Source organism: Anas platyrhynchos, chromosome 27 (genome assembly GCF_047663525.1).
Source record: "Anas platyrhynchos isolate ZD024472 breed Pekin duck chromosome 27, IASCAAS_PekinDuck_T2T, whole genome shotgun sequence".
NCBI classification, from domain to species: Eukaryota; Metazoa; Chordata; class Aves; order Anseriformes; family Anatidae; genus Anas; species Anas platyrhynchos.
Window position 1 is genome coordinate 6,350,605 of NC_092613.1, and position 22,426 is coordinate 6,373,030.

The following is a 22,426-nucleotide window of genomic DNA, read 5'->3' on the forward strand; positions in this document are numbered from 1 at the left end:
CAAGCCACTTGCAGAGATTGCCCCAAAGCTTTGCCGGGTGCCTGTCCTGATTTATACTCGGATTTTATACTGCTGCTGCCAAAGGGTCCACGACCTGTGCAGGCAGAGGAAGTTTTTGCACAGGGAGAGTTGGACAGAGGGAGATGGGAGCATCTCCACGGGGCCAGGGTGGTGGCTGGACCCCTAGGGACCGGGCATGGTGGGCAGCGTTGTGCCACTGACCCATGGTGTGTGCAACGCTGCCTCTTGCTAACAGGGCTGTCCCCAGGCTCTTGGCACTGGGACACCATTTCGATCCATCTTAAACCAAGAGAAATAACACAAAACAAGTTGAGCGGGCTGCACGGGAGCTCCTCCAGCCTATGAGCACCGTTTCCTAGCGAGACGCACAGCCCCATATCCATGGCCCCGTTGCGAGGGGGCGCAGCAGTGCCCAATGCCCACCCCCAACCCCCTTCCCACCCTTCCCCTCTCCCTGCTGGGACTCCCCCCCCAGTTTGGGGCAGAGCTGGGACCAGGGCAGCAGAGCCGCGTGCCCTGCAGCGGCGGCGCGGGGGCCGCGAGCGAGCGGCGGCGGGGAGCGCGTGGGTGTGTGCAGGCAGGGCTGTATATCCAGTCTGGCAGAGGGTGTGCCTGCTCACACGGCAGGGAGCCGAGCCGGGAGCAGGAGCCCTGAGACACCCTCGGCCGGGGGACGTATGGCAAGGAGGGGCTCGGGAGATTAACGCCAGAACGAGACGCGTTCGCTGTCGCCTCGTGTCGCGCGCGGTCAGGTGCAGTGCAGCCCCCTCTCCCCCCAGCCCCGCGGTGTGCAGCCATGATTCACTCTCCACTGAAGACAGCGTTGGCATATGAGTGCTTCCAAGACCAGGCCAGCTCCACGCTGGCCCTGCCCTCGGATCACAAGCTGAAGACCAAGGGCACGGGGAAACAGCGGGTCCAAGAGCAAGTGATGATGACGGTGAAGCGGCAGAAGCAGAAGTCGTCGGTGTCGTCGAGCGTGGGACACTCCAACCGAGGTAACGCCCCACCGTGTGGTGGACACCAAGGGGTCCCCTTTGGGACCGGTGCAGGTGCTGTGAGCTTTTGTGGGGTCAGAGCGGTTTGCATCTATAACAGGGTATCCAGGACAGGGGATGCCGGGGTCTCTTGTGTGGGCACGGCGCCGGTGCAGCGAGTCCATCCCCGGGGCTCTGGGACGTGTCTGCGCCGTGCTGCTAGCCGTTTGCTCCCTGGCCTCAAAGCTGCCTAAAATCTTTGTGAACCTCTCCTCCACAAGTGTCCCCTAGGAGGGCTTCTCCTCCAATCTCATCCCCTCCTGCAGGCAGCCAAAGCCACCAGCATCGCGGCTCCACCGCGCCGTGGGGCTGGCAGCACTGCGGCAGGCAGGGAGCAGGCAGCTCTGCTACGCACAGGGCATGGACGTGAGCTCTGGCAGCTCAGGCTTTGCCTCCAGAGCTCCCAACGTGTCCCCCATTTGCAGGCTGAGCCTCGGGGATGTCCCGGTGTGAGTGGCAGGAAGGGGGTGAGAGGATGAGAAGTGTCCCTGCCTTACCGCAGCGGCACAGTGGGGATGCTTCGCAGTCCCCTCCGTTCTGCAGTGGGGTAGAGCGGGGTGCAGGCATCCAGCTGCTCCACCTCCACGCACAGAGTTTGTGCAAGCCCTCAGCTGAGTCCCGGCTCTAGTTTTCCTATAGGAATGCCTTCCTCTTTGGTTTGAGGCTTGGCAAATTATTTTTTTCTCTGTCCTTGCGTCTGGCGAAAGCTGACTTGGAGGGCAACCCAGCTGTCCCCATACAGGAGCTGCAAAACCAGATGGGCGCAGCAGCCACAACACAAAACCTCCTGGCTCTCGGTGGTGCTTTCACCAGCAGCTGTGGCGAGCTCGCTGCTCCGGCCGGGCTTAATGGGAAGAGCAAAGCCTGAGGCTCTGGGGGATGGGGGCTGCTGGGGCTGGGACCGAATCCTTCAGCGTGCCTGGGGAGCGCAGTGTGCGTGGAGGTGTTTGCAGGGAAGCTGGGTGAGCTGGGCTGGTCTCTGATGGCTCTTTTGGGGACTACAACTTGGTGGCAGCTTTTCCGAGCTGGATCTGGAGGCAGACTCCAGTGCCAGTGGGGTGGCACGGTCCAGACATGTTTGGGGCTGGTGTGCCAAGAGGCGCTGGGAAGGAGCGGAGGTGGCACTCCCGCAGGAGCCCTCCTGGATGCGGGCATCGTCATTGCTGCGATAGAGGGAATAGAGAAGCTTCATGGGAAAGATGTGTGTGATCCAAAACCTCTGCTTTCTCTCTCTTTTTTTGCACATTTGTGGACATGGACTCCTGCGGGTGGGTGGGGGACGGGGAGAGGAGAGCTTTCTGCTGCCACCAAAATGGCAGCGATGGGAGATGCAAATCCCCGCCTCCCTCAGGAGGGTTTATTGCTTACGGTGTTATGGTGCCAGACCTGACCAAACAAAATACAGCCCAGGATGAGGCGAGAGGCTCTGGATGGGGACTGGGGCACCACCAGCCTCCCTTAGCAGCAGGTGGTTATACGAGGGGAAGCGGGCAGGGGGACATCTCCCACTGCTGCCCATGGGGAGGAAGGAAGGGAGGCAGAGGGGGATTATTCTGCTTGGAGAGGAGCCCAGGTGAAACCTCTGGGAAAGAAATAAAGAAAAGCAAATTCCCAAGCTGCCCGTCTCCGCTCGACAAGCTCAAGCTAAACCCCTCCTCCAGACACTTTTGGGAATGTCTGGGAATGGGAATTGCGTGGAAATGTGCAGCTCTGGTTTCTGCGTCCCAGGGAAGCTGAGTCACATCCAGCTCCCAGCAGCTGCCTCCCAACATGGGGCTGAGGCTGCCCCGTTCCCACTGTGGGGAGGCTGGGCAGCACCGAGGTCCTGGTGCCCCTTTTTGATGGGCACGGGTGGTTTGCCCTGGGAACTGCTCCTTCCATGCATTGCTGGAGGGACTCCCAGAAGGGCAAGGAGTTCCTGTTTATTCCTCATTTTTTCTCCTGGGTGGGAGCCTGAGAGGGTCAGGCTGAAATTCCAAGGGGCAGTTTTTTTGCTTCATATTGATTTTTCCTGCTGTTGGTCAGGAGGGCAGCTGAGCAGACCAAGTGAGATGCGTGAATGTCTCCTGCAAACAGGCTGAGGGGCCGCTGGGTGGACATCTGTTTCTCTGAGATGCTCCTCAAGCTGGGGAAGTTTTAAAGCCCCTTGATAAATGTTCGAGCCTTGTTCCTTCTGTATTGACCCAGGTCCAGCTGTCAGTCCCTGCATGTTGATACCTGGCTTGAGCAGGAGCTGAAGGGCAGAGCAGAGCTTTCCCCAGCATCCCAAGTGCCTGCACCCGTGTACGTAGGCTGGGGACATGAGCATGTAGCCCACCTGCACGCAGCAGGGATGGGACTAGTGAACCATAACTGTGTCTTTTTAAAGGGAGTAGATGTTCCCTCAATGTCCTCGACACCTACCAAAAATCAGTTGGTTAACTGGAGTGCAGCAGGTCAAGGCAGTGAGGCCGCTGTCTGAAGATCCTGGTGTCATGCACAAGACGTGGAGCAGTGGCAGGAGGAAAGGCCGAGCTGAACCAGTTCCTCCTGGCCATCAGCACTGATCTCCCAGGTCCTCTGGCTAAAGAAAAGCTTTGCCAGTGCCTCGTCATGGGCTGGCAGGGCTCTGAGGAAACCCAGACTGAGTGTCGTATCCACCGGTGTCGTGGCTGAGCCGCGAGGCAGAGGCTGGCTGTGGTCGAGGGAAGCCCCACCAACACCTAATGGGGGAATTACTCTGATGTGCACGGAGGGCATTGCAGACAGTCGATGTTTTGACTTCTGTAACGTTCCCCTAGCAGGAGATGGGTCACTGAAAGCTCCTCCACAAACCTTTCAGGTTATTGAGTATAGGAAGGAACGGCCCCTCTGCTCAGAGGCCAGGAGGCAGAAATGCAGCCTGGTCATCCCTGCACAGCTCTCAGCTGCTGGGATTCCACCAACACTTCTCTCCTAGCAGGCATCCTGCTTTGGGCTTCCCACAGGTCCTCTCCTCTTACTACTTTTTTCCTATGTTTAATCATCCGCATTGTTTTAAGGCTGTGCATGGTTTATTATTTGACTTGTCTAGCCTGCGCTACCGGTGACGGGTTCTTGTCTTGCCTTTCCCTGCCACAGATTAATATTTATTAATATGCCTCCATTGCCACAAAACTCCCTGTTAGCTTTCTGTGTCCAGCTGGAGTCTTCTACTGTCGTGCTTGAAAAATGGCACTTGTGACATAACTCTTCCTGCCATCAGCCTCCTAGCTTTAAGGGCTGTAAAGTTGTCTTTGAAGAATGTAAATCACTGATGAAGAGGGACATAAAGCTCAGGCATATTGTGTTATATCAGCTCTTACTTTGCTCTGCAATGATTGATAACAGAGGATTGATAACAGAGAGAGGAGGAGGAGGAGGAGGGGAAGGCTGGCATGTAGTGGTGCTCGCAGCGATTAAGCAAAAGCTTTTGCAATCCTTATCTGTTGTACTTAGCTTTTACAGTCGTGAGCTTTCCCAACGAAGTTAATGGGATTTAGATTGACCAAGTTTTGAAGGAAATGCTGTGGGGCAATGGCAATTCGGGGGTGGGAGAGGGGTCCCTTTGACAGCCCAGCCAGAGCCTGAGCAGCCCTCAGACAGCTGGGAGGCTGTGCTTCCGTGAGCGAGTCTCTTCCATGATTTTTCTGCCTCTATCCCACCTGGTATTTACCACTGATGCAGTTTTAATCGGCTCTGTGCCTGTGCAAGTGCAAGTGGGTGCTTCAGAGAGCTAAGCAGCAGCTTGGACGCCAACAAATGGGACTCAGGCATAGCTAGGAAACAGCGTCAGGAACTTCATCATTGCCCCAGTGAGCAAGTCTAGCCCCTGCCAAAGTGATTTTTTTATGTTTTGTTTTGTTTTGTTTTGTTTGTTTTAGTATAGTTTACTTTAGTTTAATTTATGGAGACAGTCTGTTTTACCCCAGGGTCTCAGACGGAGCTGTGGCCATCCTGTATGGTCTTTACCCGTGCGGTGGCTGAACAGCAGAATATCCTCCTCTCCCCTAGGGGTGGTTGTACACAGCCAAGCTGCCTCTCAGGATGAGTCAGGCAGAGAGCTGTGTAAACTTACAGGACAAAACAAAGCTGATGTTTTCTTCAGCCGCCTCCATCATAAAATCCACAGGTTCCTCCTGGCCTTCATACTGAGCTCTCCAAGCAGCAGAGCACGGTGCTGGGGTGGCAGGAGCACCTTCTCCAACCAGCAAGGCAGCTTCAAAATGCCTTGAACGTTTGAGGCTTTGTATAATTATATATTTACAACCTCTTGTGTGCAAGTTCTTGGAAGTGAAGTCTACTCTTCAGCAACCAAAGAACATAGACCTGCGTGAAACTCCCGGCCTCTTGAATTTGTCCACTGAATGGTGACTTTACAAGGAAAATTACATGTGCCTGAACTGGTTCATTTTTGGCATTTCCTTGCTCAACCCCCAAGTCTTTAGTGCTGTGCTTGACAGGAATAGATGCTGAGAAGAAAAGCATGGTCCCGGGGGGACTGGTCAGGTTAACCCGTGAGTCACACCCAAAAACACTTTCTTCCATTTAAGGGTGCTGTTGACTCACAAACAGCGTCAGGAAATTCCCGCCTGCAGACACATTCTGTTTGCACAGAACTAGAGAATGATTGTGAGAAGTAGTTCCCAGGAAACTGTTATGGGATTGCACTCAGAATGCGTATCACCTGGCACAAACTTATCATCTCAAGCCCTGCCTTGCTTCTGCTGCAGCCCAGTAGTAACATCTGGAGGTTCATGGCAAACTATGGGGTAGGTAAGCAGTAGGTGAATTCTGCCCCTGAATTGTACCTCCCTTCTCGGGTCGATGGCTATTGCCTTCACCCTTAAACACAAGTCCTGTGAAGCTTAATGTATATGAAGCAATCAGTGCTGGAGAAATATTAATAGGCATCTTGGAACAATGCTCACCGAGCCTATACATTTTATGGAAAACGAGATCCTGTAGTTTTCTGCACAAGCATATGTTTGTGAACCCTCCCTGCTGTTGCTTGTTCTGCATTCAGTGGTGTTCTGCAGATGCTGCCATCTGTGCAGTGCTGCTCCTCTCTCGTTGACAATAGAAAGAAAATCTCATTACTTATACTGCATCTATGGGGACGATCTTCCTGAGAAAATGCAAGAATTTTTAGCCACGTACCAAATCACCATAACAGGTTCTGGATGCCTCAGGCAAGGCAATAAATGAGACATATTCCAAGGATCGGTGGCTGTAGAAGACCTGAGTGGCTTCGGGGCCTTTGTGGTAGAGTTTATCCAGTTTATCTAAGAGATGAGTCTTATCAAACCATCAGAGATTAGGATATTTCTGACATTACCCACCAGTTTAGGTGCATAACTTGAGACAGGTAAGTCCTGATTTTGTAGTTTGTTAGACATTCAGAGCTCTCCCTGGAAGTTAATTGGGGTGTAGGGTTTGCACTTCCTCGTAACGGGACTTGGGATGCCACAATTATTGAGCACTTTTGAAAATGAAATTTAAATGACCTTAAACTCTTTTGGACCATCTGAAGGGTGTTCAGGGAACTGCAGCTTGGAAAGAGAATGAGTTGTTCTTTTCTGTTTGTTTGTTTGTATTTTTTTTATTATTATTATTTTTGTCATAGTGATTCAAGCAGCCCTGTGTTCATAATGATGGAACTTCATACATTTTCAGGAAAACAAAGTATAAACAGAGTGATCTTTCAGAGACTGGTGATGGAAATTAAAGGCAATGCTATTTTGTTTTTTTAGTGCTTGACTATTTTAGATCCTCAGGTGTGTGATCATCATTTACCAATCACATTTGTTATTTACAACTTACTGAATTTAGCAAGCCTTGCTCACACTGTTCGTGTGGATCTCATTATTAGTCTTCAGACCAGGAAAGCATTTCACCCCAGACAGACCGTCAAAAGGGTTGGGGTGGGCTTTACCTTCAGAGAAGAGGTGAATTTTAGTTACCTCCAAGTCAGAGTAAAGGAGATGAGTTTCAGGTTCAGAGCTTCCAGAAGCTCCAGAGCTTCTTGAGTGGCACAAAATCTCACCCCATTCCTCACATATAACAAAGACGCAAGATATCAGCCAAGTCTTTGGCCCAGTCTGCTCTTGTCCACTTGTGGATTTTATGGCACTATTTTTATTTTTTTATTATGGTCTTGTGTACTGAAGACCTTCGGGTGTTGCTCACGGTCTGTGGGCTGGAGTTTCTAGGGGCTCTTCTGGATAAATATCTTCGAGTTGCCTGCAATGGCAAGAGCATGACTTACTGACTTTCTTTCCTACATCCCTGTTAAGTTTTCTAACTCTGTTATTCTTTGCTGGCAATTTGAAAGGATGTAAATTCACTGGAAAAAAAAAAAAAAAAAAAAAAAAAAAAAGTGCTCTGGGACCACTTTCTCCTACTGACAGTGCTTTTTCCATTTACAGGTTCCATGTATGACTGTATAGCTGATGGTTATGGCTATGGGACATCCCGAGGCAGCTATTACGCCAAAACCCAAACAGGAAACAGCAACTGGGGGTATCCGGTAAGCTACTCTTTTATCTGGGAACTGTGGCATGCTCTTGGGGTAACCTGCACAGAAAGCAACCTCTATCAGGAGAAGTCAAGTGGCAAGGTCACAGCACTTTGGAAATTTGCTGGAGAGAGATTGTGCATGGCTATTTTAGCAAGTAACTCAATGCTGTGGGAGAGGATCAGGAGTTGGAATCAAGGGGCAACAAGGACCTTATGTTGATGTTATATGTGGCTGGCGATTTCACTGTGAACAAGATTTAATTTGGTCTTGTGGATTAGTATCCCAACAACACAAGCTGTCTGAAGGTCATAGCTTCAGATTGGTCCACCTCAGTTAAAGCTTGGAGCACATCCATTGCTCACGTGGAACAATTGCCATTTTATTTCCATGCACCAAATATTATGTGAACAAAATCAAAGCAGTTGGCTGGGGATCATCAGGGAATTTGCATCATTTGCTGTTCCCACCTAAATGCTACTTCAGTCTCTTTTTAGATACTCTCTGAACTTAGAAAAAAGGTGTTTCACTTCTCCCACTTCTGAAAATATTATATTACAGATTGCCAGAAAAAGCACTTGTAAGATTGTACTTGTCTTTGTGCAATCTGAGCAAACACATGCTGCAGAATGGCCTTGGTGACAGACTCCTGGTGCACTGGGAAGCACTCCAAACCACTCCAAAGTCTACCGGGACTGCGTGTGCTTGTGTTCCCCCTCCACCTAGGACCTGTATTCTGTTCTTCCTTGGTTTTCATCAGCTATAAAGTAAAAAGCGCAGTTCACAGATCTGGGATTTGAATACAGGAAAAAAAAAAAAGGGCTCCTTTCAACAGCTGCGGGACTGTAAGGCAGCTCCCTGTCAACCTTCAAAGGTTTGAACCAGGAAAGGTGCTTATGTTGGCTTCAAGCACAGAGACAGAGGAGTGAAGCTTTTCCTGTTAGCTGCCAGATCCTCTGCCTGTTCACAGCACCTGCATTCCTCAGCTTCAGAAAGATTCATCTGTCGTCTCTTTTAATGGCCATGGTGTAGCATGCTTTCCTCAAGGCAGCGATAACGTCACTTGCTAGGTTTGATGCTTGCTGCATGTTCAGTAGGTGGGCTGGGAGCAAGGGCATGTCTTTGAAATTTTTATTTACACTGTCTGTCAACTCAACGTCAACTGTCTGTCTGTTTCAAAGTCTTTTGCTGAGCTGTTTAAATGCCAGACAGTGATATTTCTGCCTGGTGTAAGGCCAAACGAATAGCAGTGATGGGTCAGAGCGGGGGGTCCGCCTAGCTGAGCATCCTGTTTCCATCTCAAGGGTGGGGATGGACCCCTGCAGAAGGGTCTAAGCATGGGAAGGAGGCAGTGGTGCTTCCCAGAGTGTTTTCCTGGCCCCCAGCATTTTGTAGCTGAGGGGCATCCTGAGCCAGAGCTGGAACCCCTGAGCTTCATGGTTGTGCTGATTTGTTTCCATGATTTATTGCTGTTTATCTGTTGTGGCTCCTGAAAGAAGTGTGTTGTGCTTTGTCTAAGCAAAACTGTTCTGTTCCTGCTATCTGGTGGTTTCTGGCTGGTCTTTTGTTAAGGAGAGAGGAACGAAGCTGTGGCTCTGCAGTTGCTCATGCTTCAGCACTGGCAGCATGGCACTGCGGTCAGTGCTGCTGGTGTCAGTGCTGTTGTTTAATTTTGTTAATTCCTGGTCTCCTTCCCAACCATTAGAGCAGCAGGACAAATGCAGACTGGTTAGAAATGCCAGCTGGCTGCCGGGGATTTCAGTCCAGCACTGATGTTGCTGTGTTGGCTTGTATGAGGATTATGAAGGTCTAATAGATGCCTCTGCTGGACACCACAGAGGACACTGCACGGAGCAGTTCAGTCACTTCTGGTTCACCACAGACTTGTACAGCTCATGGCTTTTCTCTGAAAGGCTCTCCTGCATTTATGGTGGGGAAGGCCTTTCTCCGAGCCTAAAGTGTCTTACCAGCCTTGCATTCCGGAAATTTTTGGTAAACCTCTTCAGGACCTGGGCTACTTTAGAAAATGGGACTGGGATTCATGAAGGATTCACAGTGAAATGAGTGTTACAAAACTTCGTCTATCTGAAAATCAGCCATTTTGTCCTAACAAGTTGTCTAGACTCCTCCCATAGCCAACAAAGAGAGAGGTACGAGGAGGTGATTCATCTCCTCTATCGGGGAGATCTGTCAGGTCAGGATGAATCAGCCCCTCTGGATGCCGAGCTCCTGCCACCGGGAGCCGGGTCGGAGCAGCCACCTGCCAGGCAGACAGCTGCACTCAGGGGCGATGAGTCCCAAGTGCCATTGGCACGCTGGAACTTATAACCTCCAGCCTAAATCTGCCTAACAAGCCTAACAGACATCAGGCTCCCCAGCCGCACCGAGGAACCTCCTCTGTTGTGCTTCTTCCAGAAGTGTGTTAAGGGTTTACACACATCCAGTACCAGCCTCCAGCTTGGGTTGCCTTTATTTGAACTTGAAATCCATGCAGGTTCTAGGCATTCTGAGAAATATTTCTTTTCTGTAATTCCCGGATTGTAAGACAGGGAAAAGAAGATAAAGCAAATCTGTTTTTTGAAGAAAAGGTTGCTGGACTTCTCTCCTGGTGCTATGATGTTTCCGTGAAGTCCCAAAGGCCTTTGAGATGCACAAGCAAATTCAGACATTTCAGGGCAGTGACCCGGTAGAGGGCCAGGAAAATTGCTTACTCTTAATGCTTCTGAAATTTAAAGAATGTCATAGGCAATCCATGTGCATGTCACTGCTTCACAGCACCTGCAGCTCAAACTGCCTTTATCAGTGGCTGTAAATGACACAGCAAGGAGGCATGTCATCTGCCCTGTCCCACCCGCAGCTCTTAAAAATTATTATCCCTGACTTACTCCTTTTGTCTGGTTTTGTATCTTACTGGAAATCTCAAGCTTTTGCTTCTGAGTTTTTTTCCCAACCTTATGAGATACTGGTGTTCAAATATTAGAGCAAAAGAAATTATACAAAGGGCTTCCTAAAATTGCTGTTGTCAGCTCTCTCTGGATCGGTCAGCAGTTCTGGGTAAAACCTTTGACCTTACCCATTATTAAACATTATTTTCTGATTAATCCCACTGCAGAGTGCCTTGTTCATAGCATCACTGTAAGTAGCTTTGTAATGAGTAATTGCTAGCGGTGTAGGCAACAGAGAAGTCAGTGGGACTGCTCCAGAGGGATTCACTCCTCCCTGCCCCTGGGGGCAGCACAGCAGGACCCCAGCCCATGGCTGCACCATTCCCTTGTCTCACATGCAGCCTGCAGGGCTGAAGTCCCCTGCCCCTTCCACACGGAGACCACGGTGGGATGCAGCAAATGGTGGGCTGCAAACCTCTCTGCATTCGGCCACCGGTCATGGTTAGTTTGAGCCAGGTGCTGTTGAGCTCGGAAGACCTGTAGGGACGTTTGTCACCGTGCTGACGATGTTAAGTTGTGGGTTACATCTCTGGGAGCAGCTCAGCTCCCAACCCGAGGAACATTTCGCATCTCTGCTGCTGTTGAAGCAGTTAAGAGAAGCTCCTGATGCAGAACAGCTGGGGACCAGTGGCTACTGGGCCACCAGGGCTCTGCTGCCCTCAGCCACCACCAGGCTCAGCGCTGCACTGGTGCACCCAGCTTGGTTTCTGCAGCAATCACATCTGCTGTGATACCAATGCCAGGCATGCATTTTGGTGATCCCATGGCACAAGAGACGGTATGCAGATTCCTAAGCAAATTTATCTGGGAGAAAGTTGCAGAATTTTCTCTCCTAAATGTGTTGTCTGCATGAGCAGTGTCTGCGTGAGCAGTAGTTTTGTCCTGTAAGAATTTCAGGATAAAATTTGTCATTTACTTGAGGACACGTTCAAGTTTTTTTTTTTTTGTTTTTGTTTTTGTTTTTTAAGAAAAAAAAAAGAAGGAGGGAGTTAGGCAAGCTTATCAAAGGATTTATCAAGGCTTTATAGTTGCTGCACATCACTGCTTGGTCAGATCCTGGTCTCCCTGTGATGTTTCCCAAGAGGCTTTATGCTTTGGAATAGTTGGATGTTACCTTCCCTAGCCAGAACAAACCAAACCATCTTCTGCATAAAGAAGCAGATGAAAAGACAGATGGGACGGCAGCATCCAGGAGAGGTGGAGAAAAATGTTTCAAAAATGGAATAACAATGCATTTGCTGGTTTTGCAATTTTTCTCCCTGCACTGGAGTGCGTAGCAGGCAGCAGTGAAAGCATTTCGCAAGTAGCATCAAGAGTTTTCCCCACCCATCATTCAGGGTGGGACGCTGTCATGCTGCATTGCCTGTGCTTTGCCCTGCAGCCTGGGAGAAACCTGCTCTTGACGTGTTTATTCGGAGTCCTTTACTTCTCTCTGTCTGCTACTCTAGAAACAAACAAATTGCAAGGGAAAAAATTAGAGCTAGGTAATGAACTGATCGCGTCCTTAGATGCAGAAGTCAGAAACACCCAGTTATCTGGGAGGGCCTCTGACCAGGACGCGCAGCAGGGATCCGAGCACAATTCTGCACCGAGCAAGTCAGTGCCTTCCTCTGTGCTCCAGAGGAGAGGGCCTTTGCCTCTTATACAGAAGATTTTCTGGAAGAAAAGTCAGAAAAGGACCCATAGTCAACGACTGAAATAAAGCCATTTTGACTTTCTCTCTGGCACCATTTTTCTCCCGGTTGGAACAAGAGGCGAGAGACATTTATTTATTTACCTGTCTGGTGTGAGCACTGGGTGTCACAGTTAATGCTCCTTAAGTGGGCATTCATCTCAGACTGAGAGCTGGTGCTCCAAAGCGCTTATTAATTTGAAGGCATTTCTTTGCTGCTGCCAGTGAAGGGAAGCACTTAGTCTTTGGGCCTGATAAGAGCACCTGCGTGCTATCAGGGCTCATCTTCACTTCCTTTCCTCCCCGTGCCTCCCCTCCTTTTTTTAATATGAATGAACGGCTCCCAAGGCTTGGCCTCAAATGTACAGACTCGTTTCAGAGTAGGGAGGAAAAGTTCAGGCTAACGTTTGGGATGCTGCACGTGAGCAGCATCCTGCATCCCAGGAGAGTCCTGGAGAGCTGCCCTGACCTCCCAGGTCCCATGGGAGAAGGCTCGGTGACAGCCACCACTCTTCTGAAATGATTTCCAGATCTTGTAGGACAGAGGGAATCACTGCTTTCTGCCTCCACCCTGCTTTGAGGGAATTCCTGGTCTTTTCCAGCATTTCTAAAGGGTGGAGGTGTGGACCTGGCCCGCCTCCCCCGTGCAAACACCCACAAGCAGTGGGCAGATGCAAGTCAAGGTGTTAGGAAATCTGGGCGGTTTATGAGGTTTGAAGGTGAGAGATTGATTATTTCCTTTCACTAATGCCATTCTGCAGAGGGCGAGCTCGCCCTACACACATAATGGCATCAGCAAAAATTAGGAGATGGTTGTCAAGTGGCTCTTCAGACCACAGACCGTGAAATGGCATCGCCTCCACTGTTAGCAGTGAAGGTCTCTGGCGTGGGGATGTGGGTCTTAGTCCAAAAAAGCCTCTCTTAAGGCACGGACGTGGCCCTTTGCCGAGATCAAGAAGCGATCGGGTCAGCTACGTTGGTGTGGGGATTTGTGGGGACCATTTGGCACACAGATCTGAAATCCGCTGAAGCTGGCAGGAGGCTCCTCATCGATTTGGAGGCTTTGGTGCAGGCTCCTGTTGCAAAGAGGAATTCTAAGATACCAATTAGGTCCGTGCCACTTGAAAGAGATTAAAATGGGCTCAGCCAAGCATCTGGTAGCATCAGCAATAAAAGTCATGCACTGACTTTGGTAATGAGCTTCACATCACACGGGAACTATTTTCCCATGAGTTTGCAAAAGGCCTCCCCGCCCTGCCAGGGCCTGCACCGACTTGCCGCTCAGGGCTCCCTGTGTTGCAGAAAGGAGACTTTCCAAACAGGCGGTCGCTTTGCTTCACCCTTCCCAGGGCTGGCAAGGAGGAGAACAATGCTGTGTGCCACTATAAAACGCAGCAGGAAATACAGAATTGATAATTCCCACCTATAAACACGGACGCACTCACACCTTCCCTCGCCCGCTCTGCTGGCAGATATCCCATGTGAGTGCACTGGAAAGCAAACAATAGCTTTAGCTAAATAACAAGCCAGCTCTTCCACAGTTAGCTGAATTGGCTTCAGCAAATGCCCAGGGGCTCCATGGCTCTGCCAAGCTTCTGACAGCCCTACGAAATAATCCCAGTTTACACTGACTCATAAAGCACGGTGACAGGGCTCCCATCTAACAGGCTGCTGCTCTGTCCTGCGAGCCCTGAGCCCTGAGAGTGGGTTCCCCGCTCCGTGAGCCACCAAAGGCCACCCTGCACCTCCCCGTCCCTCGCTGTCCTGAGAGTTTCTGAGCAAGTAGCCAGGAAAATGAAGAAAAAAATGAAGATTTTATCAGCCTTGGAAGGATGTATTCATCCCCAGCGGTACCCCGTGGTTTTCTGAAAGTCATTTTGGCATTCTTGTGTGCTCTGGCCAAAGCAAAACTGGGATGGAGAGCACCTCTGCAGTGTGGCCACCATGAAATTTTCAGTGGGCCTGCACCACTGCTGCAGGAGCCCCCAAGACTCACCGTGCTTGCCCATGAGCCTCGTCCTTGCTCTTCTTATCGCATGCAAATTCTTTTTCCAAATCCCTGGGAGCTCTGCAGGATGCACCAAACCTGTTATCTTCCGTGCTGCAGTACTAACAGGTTTTTTCTGTGTCCTCTGGAGTAAGTGCAAAGAGAATTTTCTCCCCTCGCAGCAATTCACCTGTTTAGATGCAAACCTGCAGAATGAAAGTATCAAAACGACTTCTGACTTGTGCTCAAGTGGCAGAGCAATCTGGGTCCAGTGTAACCGGACTGAAGTGTTCCTTCTTATCCTGACACCATGCCTGCTGCGCAACCCGCTCTGAGTTTTCAGCCGTTACTTGTGCAAGTCTCTGGGACGCAGCAGAGAGGATTCACTGCATTCCTGAAGATCAGTTTGTTAATGGAATTATTTGGCTTAATTAATTAGCATAATGACAATTCTGCAGAGTGTTGGAGGCAGAAATGATGCTGAGTGTGCTCAGGGCTGGGATGAAGTGGGGCAGAGCAGCAGGATTAGGGTGATTCTGCATAGGACACCAAGTTCTTTTTTGCATGGTTAACCTTTTTTTCTAGGTTAGAAATAAATTTATATATGTATGTATATATATATATTTAGATAGGCACAGGATTATTGCACTAGGCACAGGCTTTTCACACCTTGTGCCATGAATTTCCATGAAAATACCAAGGTGTCAGTGTTTGACTTTTCTCTCCCAGCCCAAGGGACCCTTGGGCAGCTGTTGCAAAAAGAGGTATCCAAAGTGCATCTGCTTAAACTCAGTGAGGAAAAAAGCCATCAGCCCAAGAAGAGACCACAGACTAGCTTTTCCCAGAGATGAGCTAAGCCTTCAGGAGAAGATCTCTGTCACCATCTTTATCCTTTAGTTTTTTTTATGCCTCTTTGTTCTGTTTCTTGGAGATGTGCTTGTCAGGGTGCAGAGGGATACAATGGAAAAACTTGGGCAAAATGGGGCAAACAGCACTAAAATAGCTTTATTTTTTTACCTTTCTGGAACACACACCTTTGTAACTTGTATCACAGGACTGACATCCAGAAGCTTTAGCATTGCAAGAGAATATTGGATCCAGTCCTGGTGTACTTGGGGAAAATCTGGAGTACTTTTGGTGAAGTGGTGGAGACATTTCAAACTGACAGCAGGACAACTAAAGCTATCATTTGTTTTGACTAATTGCAGTGGGATTTCTACTGTCTTGTCCCCTTTCTTTCCTTCTTTCTTAATTTCCTGGCTTAGTCTTGTCATTTCTTACATCACATCCCGCATTGTTCTCAAAGCTGTTGTACAAGCTGACACAACACACCTTGTAATTCATAAGCAGATATTCATTGTCCCACTGCTCTCTTGGCACAATGAGATTCAAAAATCCCTTCTTACCACTTTCTCACTCCCTTTAGTCTCTTTCTAAGGATTTCACAGGTGAAAGAGGAACAAAATACCATAAGGAAATGAAAAATAAGTGCAGGCAGTGCTGGAAGGTCAGAATGGCTCAGCATTCTGTGATGGCAAGAGATGGGATGTGACCTTTCCTGTGCTTACGAGTTGGGTTAAACCCCATGTGTTGAAAACAAGGCATTTGCTCTCGTGGCAGGGTCATGTTTGAGCTTTCACCTCTGATACCAAGTTTTTGGATGCCACATCCCAGTGACTGAGTCCCCAGATTTCAAGGGAGGGTTTGGCATCCTTCTAAGGGCTGCAGGTGGGCTGAACTCCCAAACATTTTGATGTTTGTGCTCTGCTTGGCAAATAAACACCTGTGATGAGAATGAAGTATGCAGAATGGGATTCAGATCCTCAAGGAGTTGGCACTTAAAATCAGTCAGCTCAGGTGCAATATATTAGTGGATCTGTGAAAGGAGGCTGGTTCTGGTCTTCCTTCCAGGCTCACGCAGCAAAGACCAGGAGATTGGGCCACAAAAATACCAGAGAAGCAAACAAATTTGGTAGCCGCTATACCCATGCATGAAAGGGCTTGGCAATGGTGATCTCCATCTCAACCTTTCCTGATTTTTGTTGTCTCCCCTCTTGTTGATCAGCTGTACAACGGGACCCTGAAGCGGGACGTGGAGAACCGGCGCTACAGCTCGTACAGCCAGATGGAGGGCTGGGGCAGCAAGCACTACAGCAAGGCCGTCTGCAGCCCCACCAGGGCCGGCAGCGACTACTGCTTTGTGCAGAACATCAAGAGCAGCCGGAGCGAGCCCGACCTCTACTGCGAACCACCCCGGGGCACGCTGAGGAAGAGTCAGGTCGGGGGCCGGGCAGAGCACAAGGCGACCTTGAACCGCCAGAGCATCTACAGCAGCTGTAGCACCCAGCAAGGAACTACCAGGACAAGTAAAAAAATGCCAGCACGGGCCCTCTCCTGCCCCTCCAGCAACAAGCCCGATGTGGTCTATGCCCAGCCGGTGATGAGCGGCAAGCAGGAGGTGGTTTATGGACAGACTCATTCCAGCTCCAGGTAAGTCTGCTGCCATGGGATGAACCCGAGTAAATGCTGACTTCTCCTTTGGAGGTCTGTCCGTCTGAGCTGCTTTACAGCCACTGCGGAGCTGGTCACCATGCTTAATCGCATCCTGCAGTGGCGTCTAAAGTGGGTCAGATGAGTCACGCTCCAAGGGCTTATTTCTCTTTGTGGATTATGGAGGGAAAGCAGTGTGGTTGGCTCAGTGTGAATGTCTCTGCTGCAGCTGTGGGATGCTGGACAAGATGATGGTGTCTCGGTGGTGGTATTGGCCGACAGCTCCTTTGCAAGATGAGGGTGGGGATGTGAAGAGCGAAAATGCTGATGTGCACTTTGGGTGTCACGCTGCTCTGCTTTGGCAGAAAACCAACCTGAAAAAAAAAAAAACAACTAAAGCTAAGGAGCTGGTTCCTGAGGGTCTGACTCAGAGCAGAGCTGAGAACCTGGTGAGCAGTTGTATTCACCCTGCTGGCTTTCCACCCAGTCCTTGCTTCATTCCCCCAGAAGGTCTGATTTAGGTTCCAAAAAAAAAATGAGTCAGAAACTGATTCCTAACTGATTCCTAATTGGAATTATTTACCTGGCCAGGAAAGAATGGAAGCTGTTCACTTCCTTCCTGTCCAGAGCATTCAGCTCCATTGGGCCGGGAATTACAGAGGATTGTCCTTAACTGAGAGGATTGTCCCAATCCTCTCAGTTAGCACCAGGTCACTTCTTGCAAATGTTTCCTACAACAGTAGGGCATGTAAAATACATCAGTGAGTTCAGACACCACCAAGCTGATATTTCTGTACAATGCAGCAGAGCTTTCATCCCAAAATAAACCCAACAAAACAAGCAACAGCAACAAGCACCAAAAAACAAACTAACTAAACACCCAACTTTCCAAATAAAAAAAAATCAGTGGGATTTTGATAGCATTGCAGTGATGTTTATTGAAAGCTCCCCTGATATTGAGAGCCACACTGCCTCCAACTTTGGAGCATAAAACATATTCCAGTGCTTAAGTAGTCTTGGAAAATATCTTGTTCAAGGTTGTGATGCTTTATTGGGCTAGGGAAAGAGGGTCTGCATCTCCCATAGGTGTTCTCAGGGGCTGCTGCATAACCATTGCTGCATCACTGGCAAACAGGGCTTGCTCTGCGCCACCCCAGATGTCCCATCTCCCATGCAGGCTCTGCAGTTTGTCACACAGACCCTGGAAGCTCCTGAGCTCATTTCTTGTGGTCCCGGGTGCAGAAGGGAATTTGCACGCTGCCGGATAAGTAAGAGGCTGTTTAACAGGGAGTACAGCCTTTGTTACAGCTCACACCAAAGGCTGGATTTTGTTGAGCTTCTGACCCAAGGTGTGTTGTAGATGTGGAGAAAATCCCCCACCACAGTCAGCAGTGTGAGCCGGATCGTGCCCTTGTTCACATCTGAATGTTGGTTTCCAGATTTTTCTGGCTAATTCTCTGCTTAACCTCCTTCATTTCACCTTGAGTGGGGTAAATAGGTCCCGGAGTGTCTATGCCAAGGAAAGTCACCTGCCCGTTAGCATGTTGACATGAAGCCTTGACTTCCCCTGTGCCCAGTTCCCTTCAATTTAACACATGCAAATCTAGCCCTAGCCAACCTGGAGCACCAGTGGTGTTGGCTTGCTCATTTCAGAAGCTCTGTAATTCCTCCGGGATGAGAAATGGAGACATTACATAAACTGGAGGTAACTTGTTCCAGGGAATTTCTGAGTAAAGAGCATAAAGGTGTAGTGGGAGTGATGGCAGAATGACTGAACACGGGGCTGCAGCTGGCTTCTACATGGGGAAACCAAGGCTTCTGAGAAATCAGTCCCAGGCAGGCTTTTCCACTGCACTGTGTAGCATTATGGCTGTAGACTTGGTCATTGCTTTGGAGAGGTCACTGGAAGAATAATGACACTTTCCGAAGAGGAGGAGAACTGCTGCTGCGGGAGGAATCCTCCCCAGCGCTGGATGCCCTTTGGTCAGGGAGTGGCTGCATTTAGACAGTTCTCCTGGCTTGGGGCATTGCTCATCTGGCAGAACTGGTTCTGGTGTGGAAACGAGGGCTTCAAGTCCTGGGCTCAACGGGGGCTGTGTCCCCTGCGTGAATCTGATCTGGCTGGGGCACACCCCCGTGCTTCGCATGAGACTCACTGCGGAGCCGGATGGGTTTGGAGAGCAGTTTGTGCAAGCACCTCTGCTCCTGGCTCTAAGGAGCTGAGGTTGGCAGTTGTTGTCGTCATCATTTTGATAACACACTAAGGATTTGGCCTCTTTGGAAAAATGATGCATTTTGGGGGGTCAGTTGCCCTTATGGAGCATGTGGCAGGCTGCTGTTAGCCTCGGTCTGGGGCGTGCTTCTGTTGGGAAGGGACCCTCTGGAGATGGGTTAGGACCATGCCTGGGCTCTCTTTGCTGTGTAGGATCGTTTCTGGTTGGAGGAGTCTGCACTTGGAGCTGATCTGCATTTGGGTAGCTTAATCTTTGGGTAGGGAGAGGTTTGCTCGTAGGCAACCCATTATTAGTGGCTGTGTGCCGGAAGAGGGCTTAGCTGGGGAATAGCTGCTGGAGTCCTCTGTCCAAGGCTCTGTTCTTCCTTTGTGTTCACTTCTCACCATACGAACCTCCTGTGTATGTGGATAAATTGTCTGCAGGCTGGCAAACAGTCTCAGTGAGCAAGGGAAGGGCCCGGTGGTGTCCAGGCTCCGAGAGGCAATCTGATGGGGAGATTTCCACTGCGGTGAGGGGCTGGTGGCACCGGCGAGCCACTGAGTCTCTGTTTATTAAGGAACTGCTCTGTAATGCGGGGGCTCTGAACAGTGTCAGTGCTGGTGCAAGAGCTCTGCTCCTGAGGCTTCTCCTGCTCCGGGTCTGATCTTCTCTTTGGATGGTGTGAGATGAAAATGGGGACATTTGGCGTTCCCAGGTAGTGAAAGCGGTGTGTGGATATCTAAATACTGGGCAGTGAGAGCTCTCCAGCTCTGTGTACCAAGCAGTCCCTACAGCAGAAACAGCATTTGATCACAAAGTTATGTAATTTCTGGAATTATTCATGTTTGTGTGATTGTTTCCATTTATTGAACCAGCTTTGGTTGTATAATGGAAGAGCTGTCTCTTCAGTAACTGTCTCTCAGAAGAGTCCCTGCTCTTACAGCAATGACTCTAGGTGAGGAAAGTGCCTTTCCTCCAGCTAGCTGTTGAGCTGTTAAGTTAACACCTAAATGTTTTGGGGGAAAAGCTTGTGCCATAAAGTAAAACATGCTGTAGGGTTTTACCCACCCCGTAACACTGGCTCTGGTGATGAAATCTGAGTTTGGCACTGTTTCTTCAGGTCGGGGGGTTAAACAGCACAGACCTGCTGCCAGAAACCTCCTCCTGAAGTCTCTTTTCTTCAACCATCCCTGTGGTTACAGCCCTGCCTCGGTGAGCAGGGTCGGGATGTCCCTTCCAGACACTTCTCTACAGCCACTCAGGGGCTTTGTAAGCATTATGTGATATCTGCAACAGCATTTCCAAGCTCAGCATCTCTGGGCTCAGAAGTTCGTGGGTTAATTTGGTGGCTCCTGCCCAAAGGCAATTACCAAGGTGCACCATACATATTTTGCCAGAATACAGCTCTGTGGAGCAAGTCCTTCTACCTGGCGGAGCTGGAGGGAGACCTGCTGGTGCCCAGCACCCTTCTCCTTCCTAGGCTGCTCTGACACCCTGCGGATCTGCACCCTCTTGTCCTGGGAGGTGGCAGCAGCTGTGGTTCCAGCACCTCGTGAAGACACATATGGTAGCCCCTCGTAACCACTTCCTCTGGCAGACGGCACTTCTCTGCTGTGGCAACACGCTCCAAGTGGCAGTGTGCCACCTGGAACTAGTCAGCAGCTTTTAGCTAAATAACGTGAGATTGGGGAGTGAAGCTTCTACGCCCTCCTGGCTCACCAAGTAGTGATAATGAGAAGCAGTAATAAAGGGTGTGATATTTAATGCATCCTGTAAGTCCTTGAGTCTTTTTCCTCCTCCAGCTGGAACTCAAAGCACAGGAAGAGTAGCGCTGCCACTGGCTGATGCTGTTTTAGCTCTGCTTGCAGATGCGGTGCACTTAGTGCTTTGTGTGTTGTGTTCAGATGGGACCGACAGCCCCAGCTGGGTTGGTGACACACGGTGCAGGTGGCTCAGCAGCAGTTTGTGCCATATCCAAGTGGTTGTATGTGCCTTGCTCCAACAGGAGGTGCCTGCATCTGAGCCAGTGTCCCCGTTGCCCCTGCAGAGATGCAGTCAGTGGCCAAGGGAGCTGAAATCTGGGTAGGTCAGTGAATTACCTGCTGGCAAAGTCAGTGCCTCTCTGTGCACTCCAGAGCCCCAGGTGACTGCCTCAGCTGGAGGCTGGGGCAACCTTTTGGATTTTCAATATTGCAAAAGCACCGTTCAGATATGGTCACATCTGCCTATGGTAACCCTGGCTTGGCCCAAGCTGAGCTGCAGCAACCCCTGTGAGCTGTGGCTAAACTTCAGGGACAGTAACAGTGTGTCCTGAAACCCTACATTCCTAGGCAGAAGTTCAGTCCCTCTGGAAATGTTCCAAACAGGGAAAACACAGAAAAGTTATTGAAAGAGTCAGAAAGGTATTTATGGGGGTTTCTGATAGATCTCCTCTTTGGGGGGATTAACCAAAAGAAATCAGTATCAAAGCAGAAATTCTCCAGGACCGTGCCACACATGAACACAGAACCATGTAGAAAAGCAGACATCTTGATATTATTTTGTTTTTGTATAGGATAAGCTGCCTCTAAAAATGTCTGTTTCACCATGCTGGCTCTGTGTGATGTGAACTCGTCTGCACTGTGCATTTGCATCCAAAGCAATTTCAGGGGAGCTGTGCATGATGCTGTCCTGGTGCGGTTCATACCACAGCTTGCTCATGGTGAGGATCTCCTTGTCCCTGGCTCAGTGTCCATCTCCCTGGTGTCTACCAACCTAGCAAAGCCCGAGGGGAAGCTTCATCTGAGCTCTCAGTGGCACCAAAACCTGGGTGGAGTCCCGTGGACAAATGTGGCTGCTTGGCATGGAGCAGCACCATTGGTTTGCTCCTGTGTGGCCTGGCTCTGGAAGGCTTGGATGTGCTGGGTTCACTCGAGGTTTTGAGTGTCTTCACTCTCATTTTGTTAATGAACAATGCGATTTGTTACAGTTTCCTAGCTTCCTCCTCTGCTGGGGCTTAACAACCAGGATGGAGGCTTAGATCTGCTCAACACAAACTAATCTGTTAATACAAAGTGAACAAAAGACATTCCTGTCAAACTAGAGAATTTCCCTTTCTGTGATACTGACACTCTTAAGTATTTGTTTCCCTTCCACACCTGAATCTGATCATCTAATTTGTCTCCCGATGAATCATTTCTAATTGAGGTCTCTCCTTACTCTGATTGCTTCTTTCTTGTGGAAGAAGAACAACCTTTGGAGCTCTTCCTACCAGGCGCATTGGCCCAGGTTGGAGATGGCGGTGCTCCAAGAATTCATCCTGGAGCAGGCTGTTGTTCTCATGGTGTTGATCTGGTTAGGAATATCCCTGACTGGCTGACAAACTGTTAGCACGGGCCTTGCCAGGGCGATTCTGTTCTCAGCTGGGAGAAATCACTGCTGCTTCTCCAGGGGAACAACAGATCCCAGCTGCTCACCCTCAGTGAACTGCTCCTGGCAGTTAGCCAGCAGAGGAAATGGATCTTTTCCTATCTTTCCCCATGCAGAACTGGATCTATCTGCTTAGTTT

General features: G+C 49.8%; 1 protein-coding gene across 2 annotated transcripts in view; it reads left to right on the forward strand.

The window, feature by feature from the left end:
* Nucleotides 1–569: 569 nt before the first annotated feature.
* Nucleotides 570–22,426, forward strand: part of PKP1 (plakophilin 1) — a 42,587-nt gene continuing 20,730 nt past the window's right edge. The window contains exons 1-3 of one of the 2 annotated variants that reach the window (XM_005013709.6): nt 570–1,019; nt 7,484–7,584; nt 16,242–16,666. In XM_005013709.6, coding sequence (XP_005013766.1) covers nt 818–1,019; nt 7,484–7,584; nt 16,242–16,666 — 728 coding nt within the window. In that variant the 5' untranslated portion in view covers nt 570–817. Of the gene's footprint in view, nt 1,020–7,483; nt 7,585–16,041; nt 16,149–16,241; nt 16,667–22,426 lie in introns of those variants that run through there. The other variant, XM_013094074.5, reaches the window with a different exon arrangement.